General features: G+C 43.4%; 1 protein-coding gene across 1 annotated transcript; it reads left to right on the top strand.

The window, feature by feature from the left end:
- Nucleotides 1-54: 54 nt before the first annotated feature.
- On the top strand, nt 55-14,431 carry rab1ba (zRAB1B, member RAS oncogene family a). The gene is made up of 6 exons (XM_078275973.1): nt 55-370; nt 4,353-4,425; nt 4,624-4,719; nt 8,569-8,664; nt 9,281-9,412; nt 9,999-14,431. Exons 1-6 carry the CDS (start codon nt 357-359, stop codon nt 10,191-10,193), a joined length of 606 nt encoding a protein of 201 aa, XP_078132099.1. The 5' UTR covers nt 55-356; the 3' UTR covers nt 10,194-14,431.
- The last annotated feature ends 2,124 nt before the right edge of the window (nt 14,432-16,555 follow it).

Here is a 16,555-nt window from a genome sequence, read left to right as displayed (position 1 = left end):
ACCACTCTAATTCTCGATTCGTCCTGTTTCTGAGCAATGACACGTCAGCTCACGTCACTACCGCACCTGCGCAGCCATCTTGAGCCTTTAGCAAGCAACGGACAAGGCAGAAGAAAATAGGAGTAAAATACAACAGCTTAACCTGAGAAAATAGGGATATGTCCGCTAGAATCAAGGATATATGAAACAATAAAGGTCGAATACAGTGGAACGACCACAGGACAGTAACGGAGACGGTAAAACAGCCATCTAAGTGCCTCGGATACCCGGACCTAACGTTACAAGTCATCTTTTTTTTGCCGGAGTAGGAAGGAAGAGTCGAGTCGCCGACAGAAAAACACATCCAGAGTGAAACCATGAATCCCGAATAGTGAGTTTAAACGTTACATTGTAAGGCGGCCACTGTCGTGTTGATTTATAAATCAGAATTATTTGTTACGTGGTTTGTGGTGTGACCTTATATAAATAATGCGTGCTAATTGTTCTGTCGATTAATGTATTGTCAAACACCAGCTAGCTGGCTCCCGTGAACAGGGCGCGGACAGCTTCTTCTTTAATGTGTCAGTCTCGCGAACGGGTTTTCTTTAAACGTCAGCTGACAGTTTGCTCGTGCCTCACCGTGACGGCTGTGGCACGCGACAAATAAACGAACAGTCCAGGTTGTAAAACGCGAGTAAAAACGTTCATAGGGAACACGCTGCTATATACTTGTATCCAAAAACTAGTATGGAAACGAATAGCTTTAGCTTGACGTTACGTGAAGTAATGAAGTAACAGATGAGGGTTGGCTGACCTGTAACGTTAGCCTCGATAGACCGTCTATAGCCTAACCTGTTGTGTTTTTTTTTTTTTTTTTTAAATATGGAAACATATGTCTAAGTTGCCGTCTTACTGTAACGTCACATAACGTGACGTTAACATAATACAGCCAATATAATGCACGCAACTCTAAATTTGCCATTAATGCCACATATCGGCATCATTTCAGTTTTTAGAAATGGCTTCCCATTTACTAACATTAACGTTACAATGCTCACGAGCAGAGTGCACTATGGTAATCGTTTGTAGATTTATTTTACTACCATTAATATTACTAGCCTACTATTTGGCTAGGGCCGAATAAAAACGTGGTTACCAGGTCCTTATCTTGAATGCTGTCGTACCTGCTGTAGGCTATGTGTGTTAGCTTCTCTCCATTGCGTATCGTGTGTCATGGCTAACGCTAAATGAAACGGCAGCTAACAGCAGATGTTTTGACGGCTGATCTGCAGCAGCCTGAAATAAGAGGAGTCCCGCTCGTCACCGAATCTGTCTGTCGGTTCAGAAACGTCCTGGAGCCGACAGCAGGAGCTTCCCTTTGAATCCCTATGGAACCCTGTCTAACTAGCTTAGCTAACACCTCCACACACCCTTAGCAGACCGTCTTTATTTCCATGTTTGTTTACACACTCACACACACTGTATAACCTTAGATATGCTTTAATATTGCATACACTGTATCTTAAGTAGGCAGGGTAAGTGCAGGCTTTCCATCTTCAACGATTTGATGCTACTTTTTATTAAGGCACCCCTTAATAACTGTAACAAATGGGTGTATTAATGGTTACCAAATCTAATCACATTTTGGGTAGTAAAAAAATCTATTTGACTGGTGTTTAACCTCCTCCACCATGACACTTGTCTTTTTTTACTTGCTCTTAAGTTAACCAGGAAAGCCCTTTTCCATTGGATCATTTGACCACATATCTTGTTTAAAAGACTGCAGACTACAATGGCCTACAATCCAGTTCTCAACAGCTTATAACCACTTGATACCCTTACACTTGTTTACCCTTATTAATGACTAATTACCGTAACTGCAGACCCTGTTGCCGAAACGTCTTTCATTGCTTAATATAAACGGTTATATATTTTTTTATTCAAGCCAAAGTTCTTGAATGCGTCAGTGTTTAGGGTTGTCTTGACGATTTAAGATGTTTTGCCTAAACAAAACACGGCTTAAAACTAATACAAATGATTAGAGACGTCTGATCAGAGAAAAAAAGAGCCAGAGCATTTGGTGCCAGTCTTTAGTAGTTTTTGGTGTTCATACATCAGACCAGTTCAGTCAGTACACAATATGTATTGAGGTTTCATAATGACCTGCCTTGTAAATGATACATCTCCTTTGACAGCCTTCAACAGTGTGTTTTACATTAGTATTGAGCCTGCTTATTTACTCCTGGCTCCTGACAGAAATGTGTCTATAGAAAGTTGGCTTCAAATCTCTGGTCAGATTCCTAGTCTTGTTTACGTATTCTTTCATCAGATAGTTCTAGATGTCATATTATTTTTGTTCTTGTAAGGCTTTTTTGATTCTACACAACAATTTACATTCCAGAAATTTGATTCTTTTGTTAAATGAAAAAGGGTGTTTGTAGAAAAACCTGTAAAAAAGCGCACTATTGAAAGGTTTCAAACGATGCACTGGCACTTATCTGGCAGTAAAAGCTGTTAACGTTGCCACGATGACTATTGTTAGCTGGCAGCTTCAGTTTAACTGCCTTTTTCATATCGCACAGTTCAAGTATATATAAGGCTATGCGCTCGGATTGCTTGTTGCAATAAATGACAACTGATTGACCCTCATCGTCAGTCCACATCAACACAAGCTATAGCCATGTAGAAATGTGAACTGGGCTGATTGCAACAGTGCTGTTGCATCCAGTGTTTGTGAGATATTGCCAGTTGATCGAGTGTCGGGGTGCGCTACGCGACAGGTCTCAGTTTCCTATGACACAAGAATAGCAGTGGCATTGGGCAATTCTCTACAGCTGTTGTGCTGTGTGTCAAATTCATGTGATGTTGTTTTCCTCTCAGTGATTGGGTGGGGTGGAGGGTGGTGGATGTTGTTCCATCATTTTTGGGAGAACCTGCTAGTAGAAGGAGTGGGTATCAAACCTCAACAGAAGGACCCAAACGTTTATATTCCTCAAAATAAGGCTTTAAATAGTAGTGTTTAGGTATCAGTACTGAGTTCAGGTATAGGCACTAAAATCCAAAAGTTTTAGGTGTTACCAGACCAGCCCTAATCCTAGTACCGGATTAACCTGCCCAAGGGCCCCGGGCACAAGTCTGTGCTTGGCCCCAGTTAACACTCCCATTCCTCCCACTCTCTGTGCATTCTGTACAGTTTGTCTATGTCAGAATACTGCCTAACCCTAGAATTGCTTTATTATTGACCTGCAAACAGTAGTTGAACAAAAACTCGGACTCTTTGTTTGTTTGTTTGTTTGTTTATGGATGCACCATTCACCAAGGCAAGGCCACATAAGTGTAACTCATTGTGGCGATAAACCCTTTTTTGATTCTTCTGATTCTAAAATCTATACTCAAGGTCCCCCCACTACCTTTTTCTGGAGCTTTCAACCACAACAACTAAAATGGCTGAAAGACATCCCTAATGAAAGCACAAAACTGAAAAATGCAAACTAGGGATGCACTGATCCAATCCGATGGATTAGTGTCATGTTACCTTACGTAAATGTCAATTGAATTAGCACAAACCAAATGGCACTCAGTAAGCCTGGAGCTTTGGGGTCGATATTGTATACCTCTATTATTGTTTAAGCATGTAAAAAGACCCAAACCAACAATGAATGTATCTACTAATAACGTGTGTGTGTGTGTGTGTGTGTGTGTGTGTGTGTGTGTGTGTGTCTCAAAGCCTGATAGATCTTCTCCCTCTGTGCCATAGAGCTCTATTGTTGTCACAACAATTAAAAACCCATCAGTGAGCCACTCTGTTGCACTGGGCGACATGTTCCTTCATCACCATGAACACACACACACTTTAGTTTATTTTGACTCAGTCCCACATACACCATCCTGCTGCCCCAAACACTCACTAAAAGCACCAAATGTGGATGTATCCGCCGCTGAAAATAGTCCCCAACAAACGCACTATTTCTTCCAGTCTGAGTGATGTTTACTAAAAACTACAGTGGCCAGCTGTTTTAGGAAATTACTGAGCCTTTTTAAAAAAAAAAAGAAAATGAAATTATATATCCGTGAGGTGTTTTGAAGCATCTTCAGTAGGAACCAATAGGCTTGGGGGGGGTGAGAGCCACAGGCCGATTAGGGAAGACAGAAAGTATTGTGAGACAGACTAACATGTTGACAATAAGGAAAAAGAGGTTTCTTTTTTTTATAATCCGCAACGTAAGGTGGTCTAAAATAATGTTCAGGTAGCTGTACTGACATTCAGGTGTCGTTATTGGTAATGGTGTGTGTTAGCGCTTTTATCAACTGTGATATTACATGCGGTAGGGTTAGAAATGTCCCGGTTCTAACCTGGATGGTTTTTCTTTCAGTGACTATCTGTTCAAGCTCCTGCTCATTGGAGACTCTGGAGTAGGAAAGTCCTGTCTTCTGCTGCGCTTTGCTGTAAGTAGTTCTGTCACACCCTCTTAAACTTTTATTTTTTTAAATTACTCTTGGCCTCGAAATGTCTCTGTTTCGAGCGCAACCTTTGGTTTGTCCTCATTCTGCTGTTGGCCTGACCCCGTGCTGTTGTCTGTCTGTCTGTCTGTCTGTCTGTCTGTCTGTCTCTCTCTCTCTCTCTCTCTCTCTCTCTCTCTGCAGGACGACACCTACACAGAGAGCTACATCAGCACCATCGGAGTGGACTTTAAGATCCGCACCATCGAGCTGGATGGCAAGACCATCAAACTGCAGATTGTGAGCACACACACACACACACACACACACACACACACACACACACACACAGAGAGATACAGAACAGTCTCTGTAACCCTCACCTGAGTTAGGGCTGAGATCCAACCATTGTTATCAAAACACACAGGAGGTGTGTGTGATGTGTGTGATCTGTGTGATGTGTGTGTGGGTTTATGTTTGTGTGCATTCAGACCAAGCTGTAACTGGATCCTGTGTTTTTTTTTTAAATTTTTTTTTTTTAGTTAAGGTAACGGGCTATGCCACCTCAAAAAAATCCAGTTTGTTAAGCAGACATACAGCCGCTCTGCTCATACATATACTCAGAAAATGAAAAGCACCGTGAGCAGTGGAGTTCTGTTCCTCTGCTTTTATAGATCACTTTAAACACACCTGGAGATAAATGGAGTTACTGTTAATTTTCTTGTTGTAATTAAGCAGTCATTCAGCCCATTCACACTGCAGACCATAAACAACCAGTAACTGGAGCTTCCCGTCGCCTGAACTTTTCTTAACCTTGTGAGGCTTTGGGGCTAGATTCTTCTTTGTCCCCCCCCCCGGTTAATCGTTTTTTGTAATCACTGGGAGCCAAAATCGTTCTCACGATTATAATTTTGATTAATTGCACAGCCCTAGCCTCTTGTCCATCAAGCGTTTGAAGTATTGGTTGACCTTCTCCTTCCAGATGCAGGAGTAAAATGGTCCGAGTTGTATTTGTTGTAGTCGTTCTTGTTGTGACACTCACATGTCCTGTAAGACAGCAACGCCTCCAACCCCTGAAAGCACCCGGCACTGGGATTTAGTATCCCTTCCTAAGCAGTGCTCCAATTTATTTCCAGGAACTCGCCTCCAAAGAGGGAGGACAACAGCAGAACAAAAGCAGAACACATATGACAAAAGTCCCTTTCACACAGCCTGTTCAAGGCGCTGCTGTTGCTCCTTTTTAATCCGCCTCGCCGTCTGTAGGAAAGTTAGGAAGACGGATTGGGGAGACAGAGTTGTTGTGCCTTTAGGCCGGCAGTGGAGGTAGTCACAGAGCTGTAACCGAGCTGAACTTTGACAGCGGGACTGTAGTGATGCGCGAGTCGACCCACAGGTCAAAATGGGGACAAAGCAGCGTTCCGAGTAGCCAAAGTTATTAATAACTTACGGAAACATTGCATGAAATAGTCCTCCTTCTCTCTATAGCTCTAGGCTGCAACATATCGCTAAAGACTCTCAGAGATTTCTTTATGTTAGTTAAAAAGATAGGTGCAGTAGAAAACTGAATACTGACAGAAGTAGAAATGCAGAGCTGAGTACACTTTAATATCTGTATTCATCGCAAGTAATATTGTTATCGCAATATTCAACAACATTATCGCGTGTTTTCCTCATATCGTGCAGTCATATCCGGACTGCAGGCATGCTATGTGAAATCACACACTGGGTCTTTGCCCCACCTTTGCTTGGTTCGGTGTGAAAAAGCAAAGTTGGCTTAACGGCGGACCGCCATTATGGCGCTATAGCGTAGCCTCTGTGTGAAAGAGGTGAAGTCATGACTATGGATGTCCTGATCGGATCGGAGACGATATGGGCATTTTTTTAACTGATCAGGGATCTGCATTCACCCCGATTACCTTGGATCATTTACATCAGCTTGTAGTTATCGCTGCCTTTAATCACACACACCTTGCCCCACATACACACCGTCAGACCGCATGGATGCTGGCACCTTTAAACCAAAATGGCGTGCGGCAACTCACCAGTTTCTGCTCAGAGAGTGTCCAACCCTTGGCAACAAGTAAAAAAGGCCCGCCTTTCTTAGTCACCCGTTTTACAGAAGTAGATTACTCCAATTCTTCACTTTTTAACCACGCTTACAGGCCGTTATTCCCTGGAGCCGGCATCGGACGAGAAGAAAATCAAAGATGGACTATTAAGCACAAGAGGCGTCACTAAGTTTAGTTTTTGTTGTCCAGCGTGGAACTGAGACTGTTTCTTTTTTGGTTGGGAGGTTTGCCGGGATCCTAAAGAGAACTGTTTTGGTGTCGAGACAAAAGACTCATTTGCTGCACTGAGTTAAATGTATTAAGCATAACACATATTTTAGTTACTTAGTTATTTTTGATCGGGACTCGATATCGGCAGATATTCAATATTTAAATGTCAGATCGGATCGGGGGGTCAAAAAAGCTGATAGGGACGTCCCTAGTTATGACCATACAGTGCAGTAGGTTTAAAAAGAAGCTTTATTTGTATTGTTTATTTTGATTTACAAAGTCTTAACGTTGCCAATACAATGGTCGAGGACACCACAGGGTTATTAAATGGCGCATTAGAGTTTGATTAGTCACACTTGGCAATGGAAGACCTGCTCCATTAAAGGGTAACTTTGTTTTCTTTAGCCTGGTCCCTATTTTCCAATGTTTTTTTTGTCTTAAATGACTGATGGGAACAAAATTTTTTTTTAAATTGGTCCAGTATTAAGCGAGATCGCTGCAGTCGGCCGTCAGCGATACAAGCTACAAAGTAAGTTAATACCTTCAATTTACGTTCACAAAAGTTCTGTTTTTTGCCACTGACAAGCTCAGATTATTATTCTAAGTGTCTGACAACATTATGGAAAGGATCCCTACAGAGATAGATCTTTTTGATAAAGAGTAAGATCCTTTTTTTAAAGAGAAGAAACACCCCCAAGATCACTATCACTAAACCCACCAGAAAGTTCGTCTTTCCACTGCTCCAACAATTACTTTTTTTTACTTGTAATAAACATGCTGGCTCTATACACGCTAAAAGTATTGATCATTTTCATGGAGTCTGGTGGGTTTGGCAATAGCGATCTTGAGGATCTTACTCTTTTAAAAAAAAAAAAGGTCTATCTCTGTAGGGATCCTTTCCATAATGTTGTCAGACAATTGGAATACCAATCTGAGCCTGTCGGAGGCAAAACGAGCACTTTTAGTGGACGAAAATTGACGGTGCACATTTTCCCTATAGGAATACATTGCAGCCCGGTTCACGGCTGCTGGTCACAGCGTTCTCGCCCAATACTGGACAAATTTCAAAGATTAGGGTCCAGGTTAAAAATAAACTGAAGTTACTTTTTAAGTGGGACTTGGGACTCTGGCTTGGATAGGTTTTACTAAACTAAGTTTAGTTAATCAGATTGGGTTTGTGCTCCCATGAGTTCAAAGCAGGAGTAGGGGAATGCTCACTTTCAATCATGGATAGCAGGACAAAACTACAATAGAATCCACTGTGTCCTTAACAGGCACAGAAATAGAGCTGATGACACTGTTAGAAGCTGGCATACACTTCACAGTCAACCGCCAACTACATTAAAGCATACGCTTATTTATTTCTCCTCCATAAATACTTTAAATGAATGACGGTTATTTCTAAAATAAAAGCCAGTTTTTAAATATTTTCTGATTTGTTGTGGCCACCACGAACAAAGGAAGGTCGCTTATAAGAACGTTGAGATTGGGCCTTTAGCTGCTTGTAAATGAATATGGTAAACTCAGCATAATGAGCATTTACGCATCACTAGTTTCATGACTCTGCTGCTCTGTATTTAATGTGTCTTCATCCACTAATTATTTCACCATTTCTTCTGCCTGCTACACAGAAATAAGCTGACTTGAATCAAAGTAAATGTAGTTTACTGTTTAAGCTTGCTTCAGGTCAATACACTTTATTTGTTTATAGTGCATTCTACTTCCTACTGCTCTATTTCTCACGGCTCTATCCCCTACTGCTCCTTAAAGTCAAACACGCATTACGTGAGCTCTTTTGGCTAGGGGAGTCTTTATGGAATAGTATTTGTGTTGTGTTGATTTCTAATCTTTTCTCCCTTGCCGTTCTCAGTGGGACACTGCAGGCCAGGAGAGGTTTCGTACTATCACCTCCAGTTACTACCGCGGAGCCCACGGCATCATAGTTGTATATGACGTGACAGATCAGGTGGGTCGGCCCTCTGGACTTCTTCCTCAGAGTAGGAAATCAGTCCGTTACTTTATTGCATTACTAGTTAGTTACCTTGCTGAGTAAGTACTCAAAATATTTTGAGGTTCAGTACCAAAACCTGTTCCAGTTGGACTTTGTGAATGTGAGGTTGCTCCAGCTTTTCGTGGGAACATAACATTTAATTTGCAGGGTACTTCTTCAAAATGTTTTTCAATAATTGGCTCCAAAACACCATTGTTTTGATTCAACACAAAGCACACATTTGGTAGGCTGCAGTTCTGTTCATCTGAGGAACTGAAATCCATAGACCAAGTGTTTCTGCTCCCAGCATGGCACATAGACCTCATTAATGAGCACTATAGTTATTTGAATGTGATATTTAGCTTTTAGAAATCAATCAGCCTCAAAAACGAAAATCACTAACGAGCTCAACAAGTAGTGAACATTAGAACCACTTGACACATAGTATTCACTGCAGGGCTTCATTGAGTTTTAATAGAGTGTGCTGGTGTTAAGAATGATAAACTACAATTCCCTGTAACTGCCCAGCCACAGTGGCGTTAAAAACCTGTAAACTACCGTTTGTCATGCTCGTTCTCTCGTCATTGCGCAGGAGTCCTATAACAACGTCAAGCAGTGGCTTCAGGAAATCGACCGCTACGCCAGTGAAAATGTCAACAAGCTTCTGGTGGGCAACAAGTGTGACCTGACCACTAAGAAAGTAGTGGACTACACAACAGCCAAGGTAAGGCTGCTCTTCGTGCATGGGGCTACATTAACATGTTAATTATTGGCCTGTATGAGGCTTAAGGGGACGTCAATAAAGACATATTATTAAAGAACGTTTAAAATAAAAGTTGGTATTGAGGGCGCCTGGGTAGCTCACCTGGTAGAGAGCGCCCATATACGGAGGCTCAGTCCTCGACGCAGAGGCCGCGGATTTAATTCTGACCTGCGGCCCTTTGCTGCATGCCATTCCCCCCCTCTCTCCCCTTTCATGTGTAAGCTGTCATGTCACAAATAAAGGAAATATACTTTCCCGCGCAGAAACTTGAGTAGAGATAATGACCTCTTCTGAAGAGTCCGTCATGTTTTTTTTAATCCTCCGTGTCATCCTTGGCTACTAGCAACTGTGTGGAGGAGGGGGGGTGGTGCGCGATCACGGAGGGCTTGTATCATGTGGACACGCCGTCAGTTTTGTTGGCATTACTTAGAATTCCTCATGGGGGCGACAAAAACGACGCACTATAGCTTTAAATTTCTACAACCACTGATAGGTCTCTGTATGTTTTGAGTTTCCCTCATAAGTGTTTTGCTTTGTTTTCTGGCAGGAGTTTGCCGACTCTTTGGCCATCCCCTTCCTGGAGACGAGCGCCAAGAACGCCACCAACGTAGAGCAGGCTTTCATGACCATGGCCGCAGAGATCAAGAAGCGCATGGGTCCCGGGGCCACAGCCGGCGGCGACAAGCCCAACTTAAAAATCGAGAGCACCCCCGTCCGGCAGTCTGGAGGGGGCTGCTGTTAAAAGACCCCCCAACCCACCACCCTGACCATCACCTCCACCACTTCCACCGAAATCTCCCTTTCTTCTCCTGCCGTGTTCCCTCCCATCATCTCCGCCACTTCCACACCCCACCATTCCTCCGTAACACCCTGTAACCCACCCCTGCTCCCTGACTCCCCTTCTGTCAGCCCGCCTGGACATCCGGGGATGGTTGGCCGAACAGAGGAGTAAACCGTAAGAGTGTTAAGATCAGAAAACAGATTGAAACTTTACAGGGGTTAATTCGGGCCTGGACACCCATCAAACAGGTGGGAGAGCAAAAGTGAGCAGTCTGTGAGGGAGGGACAGAAACAGACACCCAGGCCACTTTGGCTTTCTGCCAAGAGGACAGATAGAAAACAGATGCGGGGGGAAGATTGGTATTGATTTAGAGTGGAATGAAGGCAGTGGGGGATTAGGTTTAGATACCGTGAGCTTATCTCTATACACGCACACACACACACACACACACACACACACACACTCAAACACAGTAGTAGGGTGGCAGAGGTTAAAGAGATTTAAGCCAAACACTTTCTCCTCAGTCTGTGTCTGTCTTTGCTGATCTCATTCTTAGGGCCACCCCTCCTCGCCCCAGCCCAGACTTTTCATCCCTGGAATAATTTACCTGCACAAACACACACACGCGCAGGTGCAGTGTGCTTGCCCACTGTAGATGCTCCGTACACAGCAGGAAGTATTCCTGAACAGTGACTCATCATTGCCATTTCTTGATGAGGATCCAGGGAAAGCCCATACAGCGAGCCTCCTCTCCCTTCCATCTGTCCTCTCCCTCAGCTCACACTCTCACAGGGTGTGTTCAGACAGGAAGCAAAGGGAATTTTCTTGTTACGTCAATTACGTGAGTTTGATCCGACTGGGCACATACCGGTTCTCCTCAACTTCTGTTATGCTGCTCGATTACCCGTGCGCCGTCCATTTAAAGGAAATACTAACTATTGATGACAACAGTACTTGGCAAATAGCCAATCAAATTGCAGCGTGGCCACAGGCAATCAGCCACACTTGGCATTCAATTTGTGACATCCCCTTTCATTGCCAAAGGCTTTAGGCATGTGTATTGTTGTTTTCTCCACATAGCGGCCCGTTGAGCCAAGCACAGTTAAAACACCATATTAAAACTATTATATCAGCCACTGATTGTAGAATACTTTTTTGTTGTTGTTGCTCAAGTTAAAACACAAAAGTACTCACGCCTTTCCATTGACTTTTTATGCAATCGCGCCAGCTCTAAAATTTGCCTCGCGTTCTGTCTGAACACACCTTTTTAAGGTACTGTATACGGATGACTGAAGTAGATGCATGAAGAATGAAGAACAACAGCTTGTTTTCACAACTCTTCACACATAGCCAATGGCTGAATGATTGTCGGATTATAGTTCCAAAAATCGTCAGATGCAGTTCCCCGCGAAAATGCACCACGGAAAAGGGGGTTTTAGATGCTGTTAGTCAATCCAACAAGCATCTCATTTGAAGCATACCGAAGTGCAAAAACAAGCTTAAGTAGCATAGTGAGCACTTGTGGGGCTTGTTGGTAAGCCACTGTGGCTGGGGAGCTAACTTTTAGCATTGTCAGCTAGCTCGGTCGCTAACAGTAAGTTAACAGTTTACTCAAAAGACAGTTGCACCATCGACTCCTGTCTGCAAACCGTTTCTCTTTGCTGGGAATGTTTATGTAAGACGCGGATGGTACACCACAGCTAATACAATAGCCTGCTCCATGTGGGACTCTGCGGCTCTCTGTTCCCTCTAAAGGCACAACTGCCAAGATGGTTTGCGATTGGTCAATTCACCTAAGTCAAACTAGGGGAAGCAGTGCAGATTCCGCTGAAATAAATTGTTTTTAAAAAGTTAATGCTGGTGTGACCCCCGGCCGCTTGTCTGAAACTGTAATGAGGAGAGAGAGCTCCATGCAAAGACAGATTGTAGTTAGTTTGGACGGAAGCATTAACCAAGAGATCCTCCAACCAAAGTCCCCGCTCAACACTCGAGTTAGAAGAGGACCCACTGGCAGGTCGGGTAATTCCCCATGTAGACGTCAGAGCTGGGATGGAGGCGGAGGGTTGGGAGAACTGCAATATATGATGTTAGTTTAGTCTTCATTTCACACACACAAAAGAAAGCAATGTGACAAAATGCTGTAACATTTAGCATGGCGACTTCCTGGAATGACACTAAATATAACAGTCCAAGGGCAGGTAACGCTGCGTACACATGGTGAGATGTGAGGGGGGACACGACAGGTTTAACTTAAAGAGAAGCAATGGGCAATTCTCTGCATTGAGCTTACAATTAGTTTTATTATTGTGGTTTTACTGTTTTTATTTTAATTTTTTTTGTTTTCTCATTGATACTTCTGACTTGTACAATGAGTTTAAACTCTCATGCTTAGTATGTGACGGAGTAGGTTTTAGGGTGTCATTTTCTTCTTGCTTGTTTGCAGATGAAGCTGAGGTGGAGATGTGGTGTGGGTGTGTCTGTCGGCTCGGGGTGGGGGGGGGGGGGGGGGGGCTCTTACAAAAGCTGCTGTTCCTTCCCTGAAAACGTAATTGTGTTGACGCCTGTCTCTCATGTCCCTGTGCGTTTCGGCTTCCCACGATGCTTCAGTTTTGCTGTTTGCGCCACCTGTGTTATTCTTCTTTTTTTACATTGGGGGTCCTTGACAATAATCACCACTGCCTCAGTATACTTCAAATGCACTTTTAACCACGCCATAAGTTTGTTGTCCCACAATGTCAAAAAGGGGGTTTCAGACGCACGCCATTTGACATGTACTGAGGTCTTCACATTCAACACGGCAGACCTTTTCTGCATTATTGAAGACATGTCTATAATCATGTGGACATGGACACTTGAAGACATCCCTGGGAAGTTCTAGAGCCATCTTCAAAAACTTGTTTAGGTGTGATCAATGATCTGTCACTTTTTCAGGGTTTACTCATTCTTGACGTCAGAAAAATCTTAACTCGAGGTCCATTCACCATTTTGCCGTCCTGATCGAGGAACAAACGGTTCAGAGCAGTTGTTGTGCGAGACGCGTCGGTCACTGACGTATAAAGGGTGAAATCGGCGCCAGGTGTCGGTCTGTTTTCCATGCTCTGGAGCTCTGAGCGGCTCTCTGCTTCTCACGGCTGTATTAGGTCTCAGTGGTGTTTCCAGGGGAACTGGCAGGAATGTGAGGAAAAGAGCATTCCCCCCCCCTGCCTTTATAGATGGGCCTCTATACTCGTGTAAAACGTCTGTGAGACCTCGTCGATCTGAGCCGCAACTTTTTACCCTGTTTTACAAAGAACTGGAAAAGATGGTCAAAGGGCGAACGTACTGTACTGAAGTAGCATAAGGGCCGTGTGAGAAGTCGCGCTTTGAGTTATCTCGGTTAGCCACAGCAGGGAGATGCATGCTGAACAGAAAGCTAATGGCATTCTGTTCCAGACCACAGTCGGCGTCGTCACACGTGTCGTGCGTCTGGAGGTTCAGGGACTGACTGGTCTCGGGTTCGCCGACCGGATATGAACTCCCGACTCTCCCCTCCAGCCAGCCATGTCACTGCAACGGGATGAATTCCTTCAGATAAGGGAATCTCACCCAGGCTTTGGTTGCACTCCTGGTTCTCTCTGCAACGAGAACCAACACGGGCGTCGCCGCTCTCCTGAAACCTGAATATACACGCGTCCACGTTCCGTTGAGAACAACAGCCTCATCGCTGATTGATGCTCAGTCAGAAAGCGTCGATTCTGGAGTGATCAGAGTGAAGCACTGATGTGACGTCAGCTACTTATGATCCTGTTGGCATCGCTCGGAGGTGTGTGTGTGTGTGTGTGTGTGTGTGTGTGTGTGTGTGTGTGTGTGTGTGTGTGTGTGTGTGTGTGTGTGTGTGTGTGTGTGTGTGTGTGTGTGTGTGTGTGTGTGTGTGTCATTTTCCACAGATGCATTTTTAGCCTTGTGTTTTTCAGCCCTGTGTAGGACTGGAATCTAACATTAAGGGGTAGGGAAGGAAACAGCTGTGTGTGTGTGTGTGCGTGCGTACGTATGTGTGTGTAGAGCGGGGCAGTGTAACATTCCTGAGCTTTTTGGAAACATGTTGGCACCCTGGCATCACGCCAGTCTCACTTGAGTAGATGCAGAACAAGCAATCATTTGAAACTTAACACTCAAGACACACACACACACACACACACACACACACACACACACACACACACACACACACACATATACATATACTGGACGTTCAAGGGTTTGACAACTGATTTTTTTTTTTTTTTTTATCTTTCTTTCAACGAGTCTTGATATTCTACTGATTTTAATGTATTCATTGAATACTATACTGTGTTGTCTTGTCCACGGCAGTCTGAGGGGACACTGGGTAGGGTGGGGGATCTGATGGGGGGGGGGGGCTTTTAGCTTATGAATGTGATTCTGATGAAACAACACTTGACTTCTTCAATTCACTTTTTGTATTAATTTGGGTTAAAGGAACACGGCGACTTATTGGGACTTTGTCTTATTCCCCGTGTTCCCCCAGAGTTAGATAAGTCCATACATACCCTTCTCATATCCGTGTGTGTTGTAACTCTGTCTGACCCCCCCCACCGCTAGCCTAGCTTAGCACAGATCCTGGAGGTAACCAGCTCCACCTAGCCTACTGCTCCCAATAAGTGACAAAATAACACCAACATGTTCCTATTTCCATGTTGTGATTTGTATAGTCACAGCATGTACAAATAACAAGGTCACATGAGACACAGCCATCTTCTAACCGTATACAAACTAGGAACTATATTCTCAGAAAGACGAAGCAGCTGCTACTTCTGCTACTTGCTGGGCTTCTCGGGTGCTGCAAGCAAATCACTCCGCCCAAGTAGGAGAAGGATCCAGGATCTGTGCTAAGCTAGGCTAGCGGTAGAGTTACGACACGCACGGAGATGAGAAGGGTATGTATGGTTACGGTGAATAAGCTAAAGTCCCAATAGGTCGCCGTGTTCCTTTAAGTGTGTGTGTATGTGGGGGCGGTATTTTCCATGTCATTTGCACACTTGTCCTTCGCTGTTCAATGGCTTAATAAAGGCACTCACTAGGTGTTTGTTAATAAAAAGCACGGAGCTCGCCTATCTGTCACCTTCTGTCTTTTTTCTGTTTGGCTTGTCTCCCTGCTGAGTCTGATCATGTTTTTTTTTTCTGTACATATTATAAATATATATATAATAAAATGATGAAAAAGATCAACGTCAACACGTGAGCTGGTCTGGTATTGTTCCATATAATGGGTTGTTGAATACTAGGGGGGGGGGGGTAATGTTTCACTTACTAAAGAAGCAGTACAATTTGTTTTATCGTTGATAACTAAAGGTGTGCAAAGAATTTAGGAAAATGTAACTCAATTTAAACTAATATGTTAACAATATAATGTCTGCATATGGCCAACACACCTTTATCACCTGGTTTTTGTTTTGTGTTTTTACAATAAATGCCTGAGGGAAAAGTGACATTAAACAGTCTGGTACCCTTCTGTTTCATCTTCCCCACCTTCAGCAAAAAGCCTAGTTCTTTACAGCATAACAATAACTTGTATACTGATAATCAGTAGCAGTCAAGTGAACAGTACGTGCTTTCAATGCCAAATCAATGTGCGTGTTGTACATCAAGCATCGGGATGTGTTCTGTTTCCTACAAAATTCAGAGTCAGTCAAAAAAAAAAAAAAAATATCTCTCCTAATATAAGCTCCTCCTGAGCCACAGGCTGAGTAGTGTTGCCCATGACGAGGAAACTGACCCTTATTTATAGGTCAGATCAAAATGAGACCGTAACACTTCAAACAGTAAAATGAATATCAAGTTTTACAATTATATTCCATACTAAGTATTTGGTTGCAAGTTCTGTGACCCAAAGACATAAGATGTGTTTTCTTTACTGCAGCTTCTTCGCTTCTTGTTTGAGACATTCTACTATTTGCCCTATAGCAGTACAGTGACAACCTGACACACGCACACACACACATTTGCTGTGCGGCACAAAAATACCCTGACAGAAGGTGTGCTCATTATCTACCCCATCATGTCAGTTATGTGTATCTTCCTTAGCGATGTTGTTTCTGAGCACCAGTAACACCATGTTTGGCCTTTGCTGCACAGATTTGGACTTGAACTTTTAATTTGCCTGGTAGCATAAACAAAAGGTATGTAGGAGATGAACTTTAAGATATGATCTCCTACTTACATCTCCTACGTAAGAGATAACATCTTCTACGTAGAAGATGAACTTAGGTTTTGGTCAACTTTGCATACAATTTATTTTTTCACCTTGCCTTTTAGGGCTTCTGTAC

The sequence above is a fragment of the Sander vitreus genome, chromosome 19 (genome assembly GCF_031162955.1).
Source record: "Sander vitreus isolate 19-12246 chromosome 19, sanVit1, whole genome shotgun sequence".
Classification (NCBI taxonomy): Eukaryota; Metazoa; Chordata; class Actinopteri; order Perciformes; family Percidae; genus Sander; species Sander vitreus.
This window is presented reverse-complemented; position numbering and strand designations above follow the sequence as displayed.

What these genes read in the sequence shown, in the direction of transcription:
- rab1ba (XM_078275973.1), top strand. An exon ending in GTCTTCTGCTGCGCTTTGCT is followed by an intron (nt 4,426 to 4,623) that starts GTAAGTAGTTCT and finishes CTCTCTCTGCAG; the next exon opens with GACGACACCTACACAGAGAG. An exon ending in AGACCATCAAACTGCAGATT is followed by an intron (nt 4,720 to 8,568) that starts GTGAGCACACAC and finishes TGCCGTTCTCAG; the next exon opens with TGGGACACTGCAGGCCAGGA.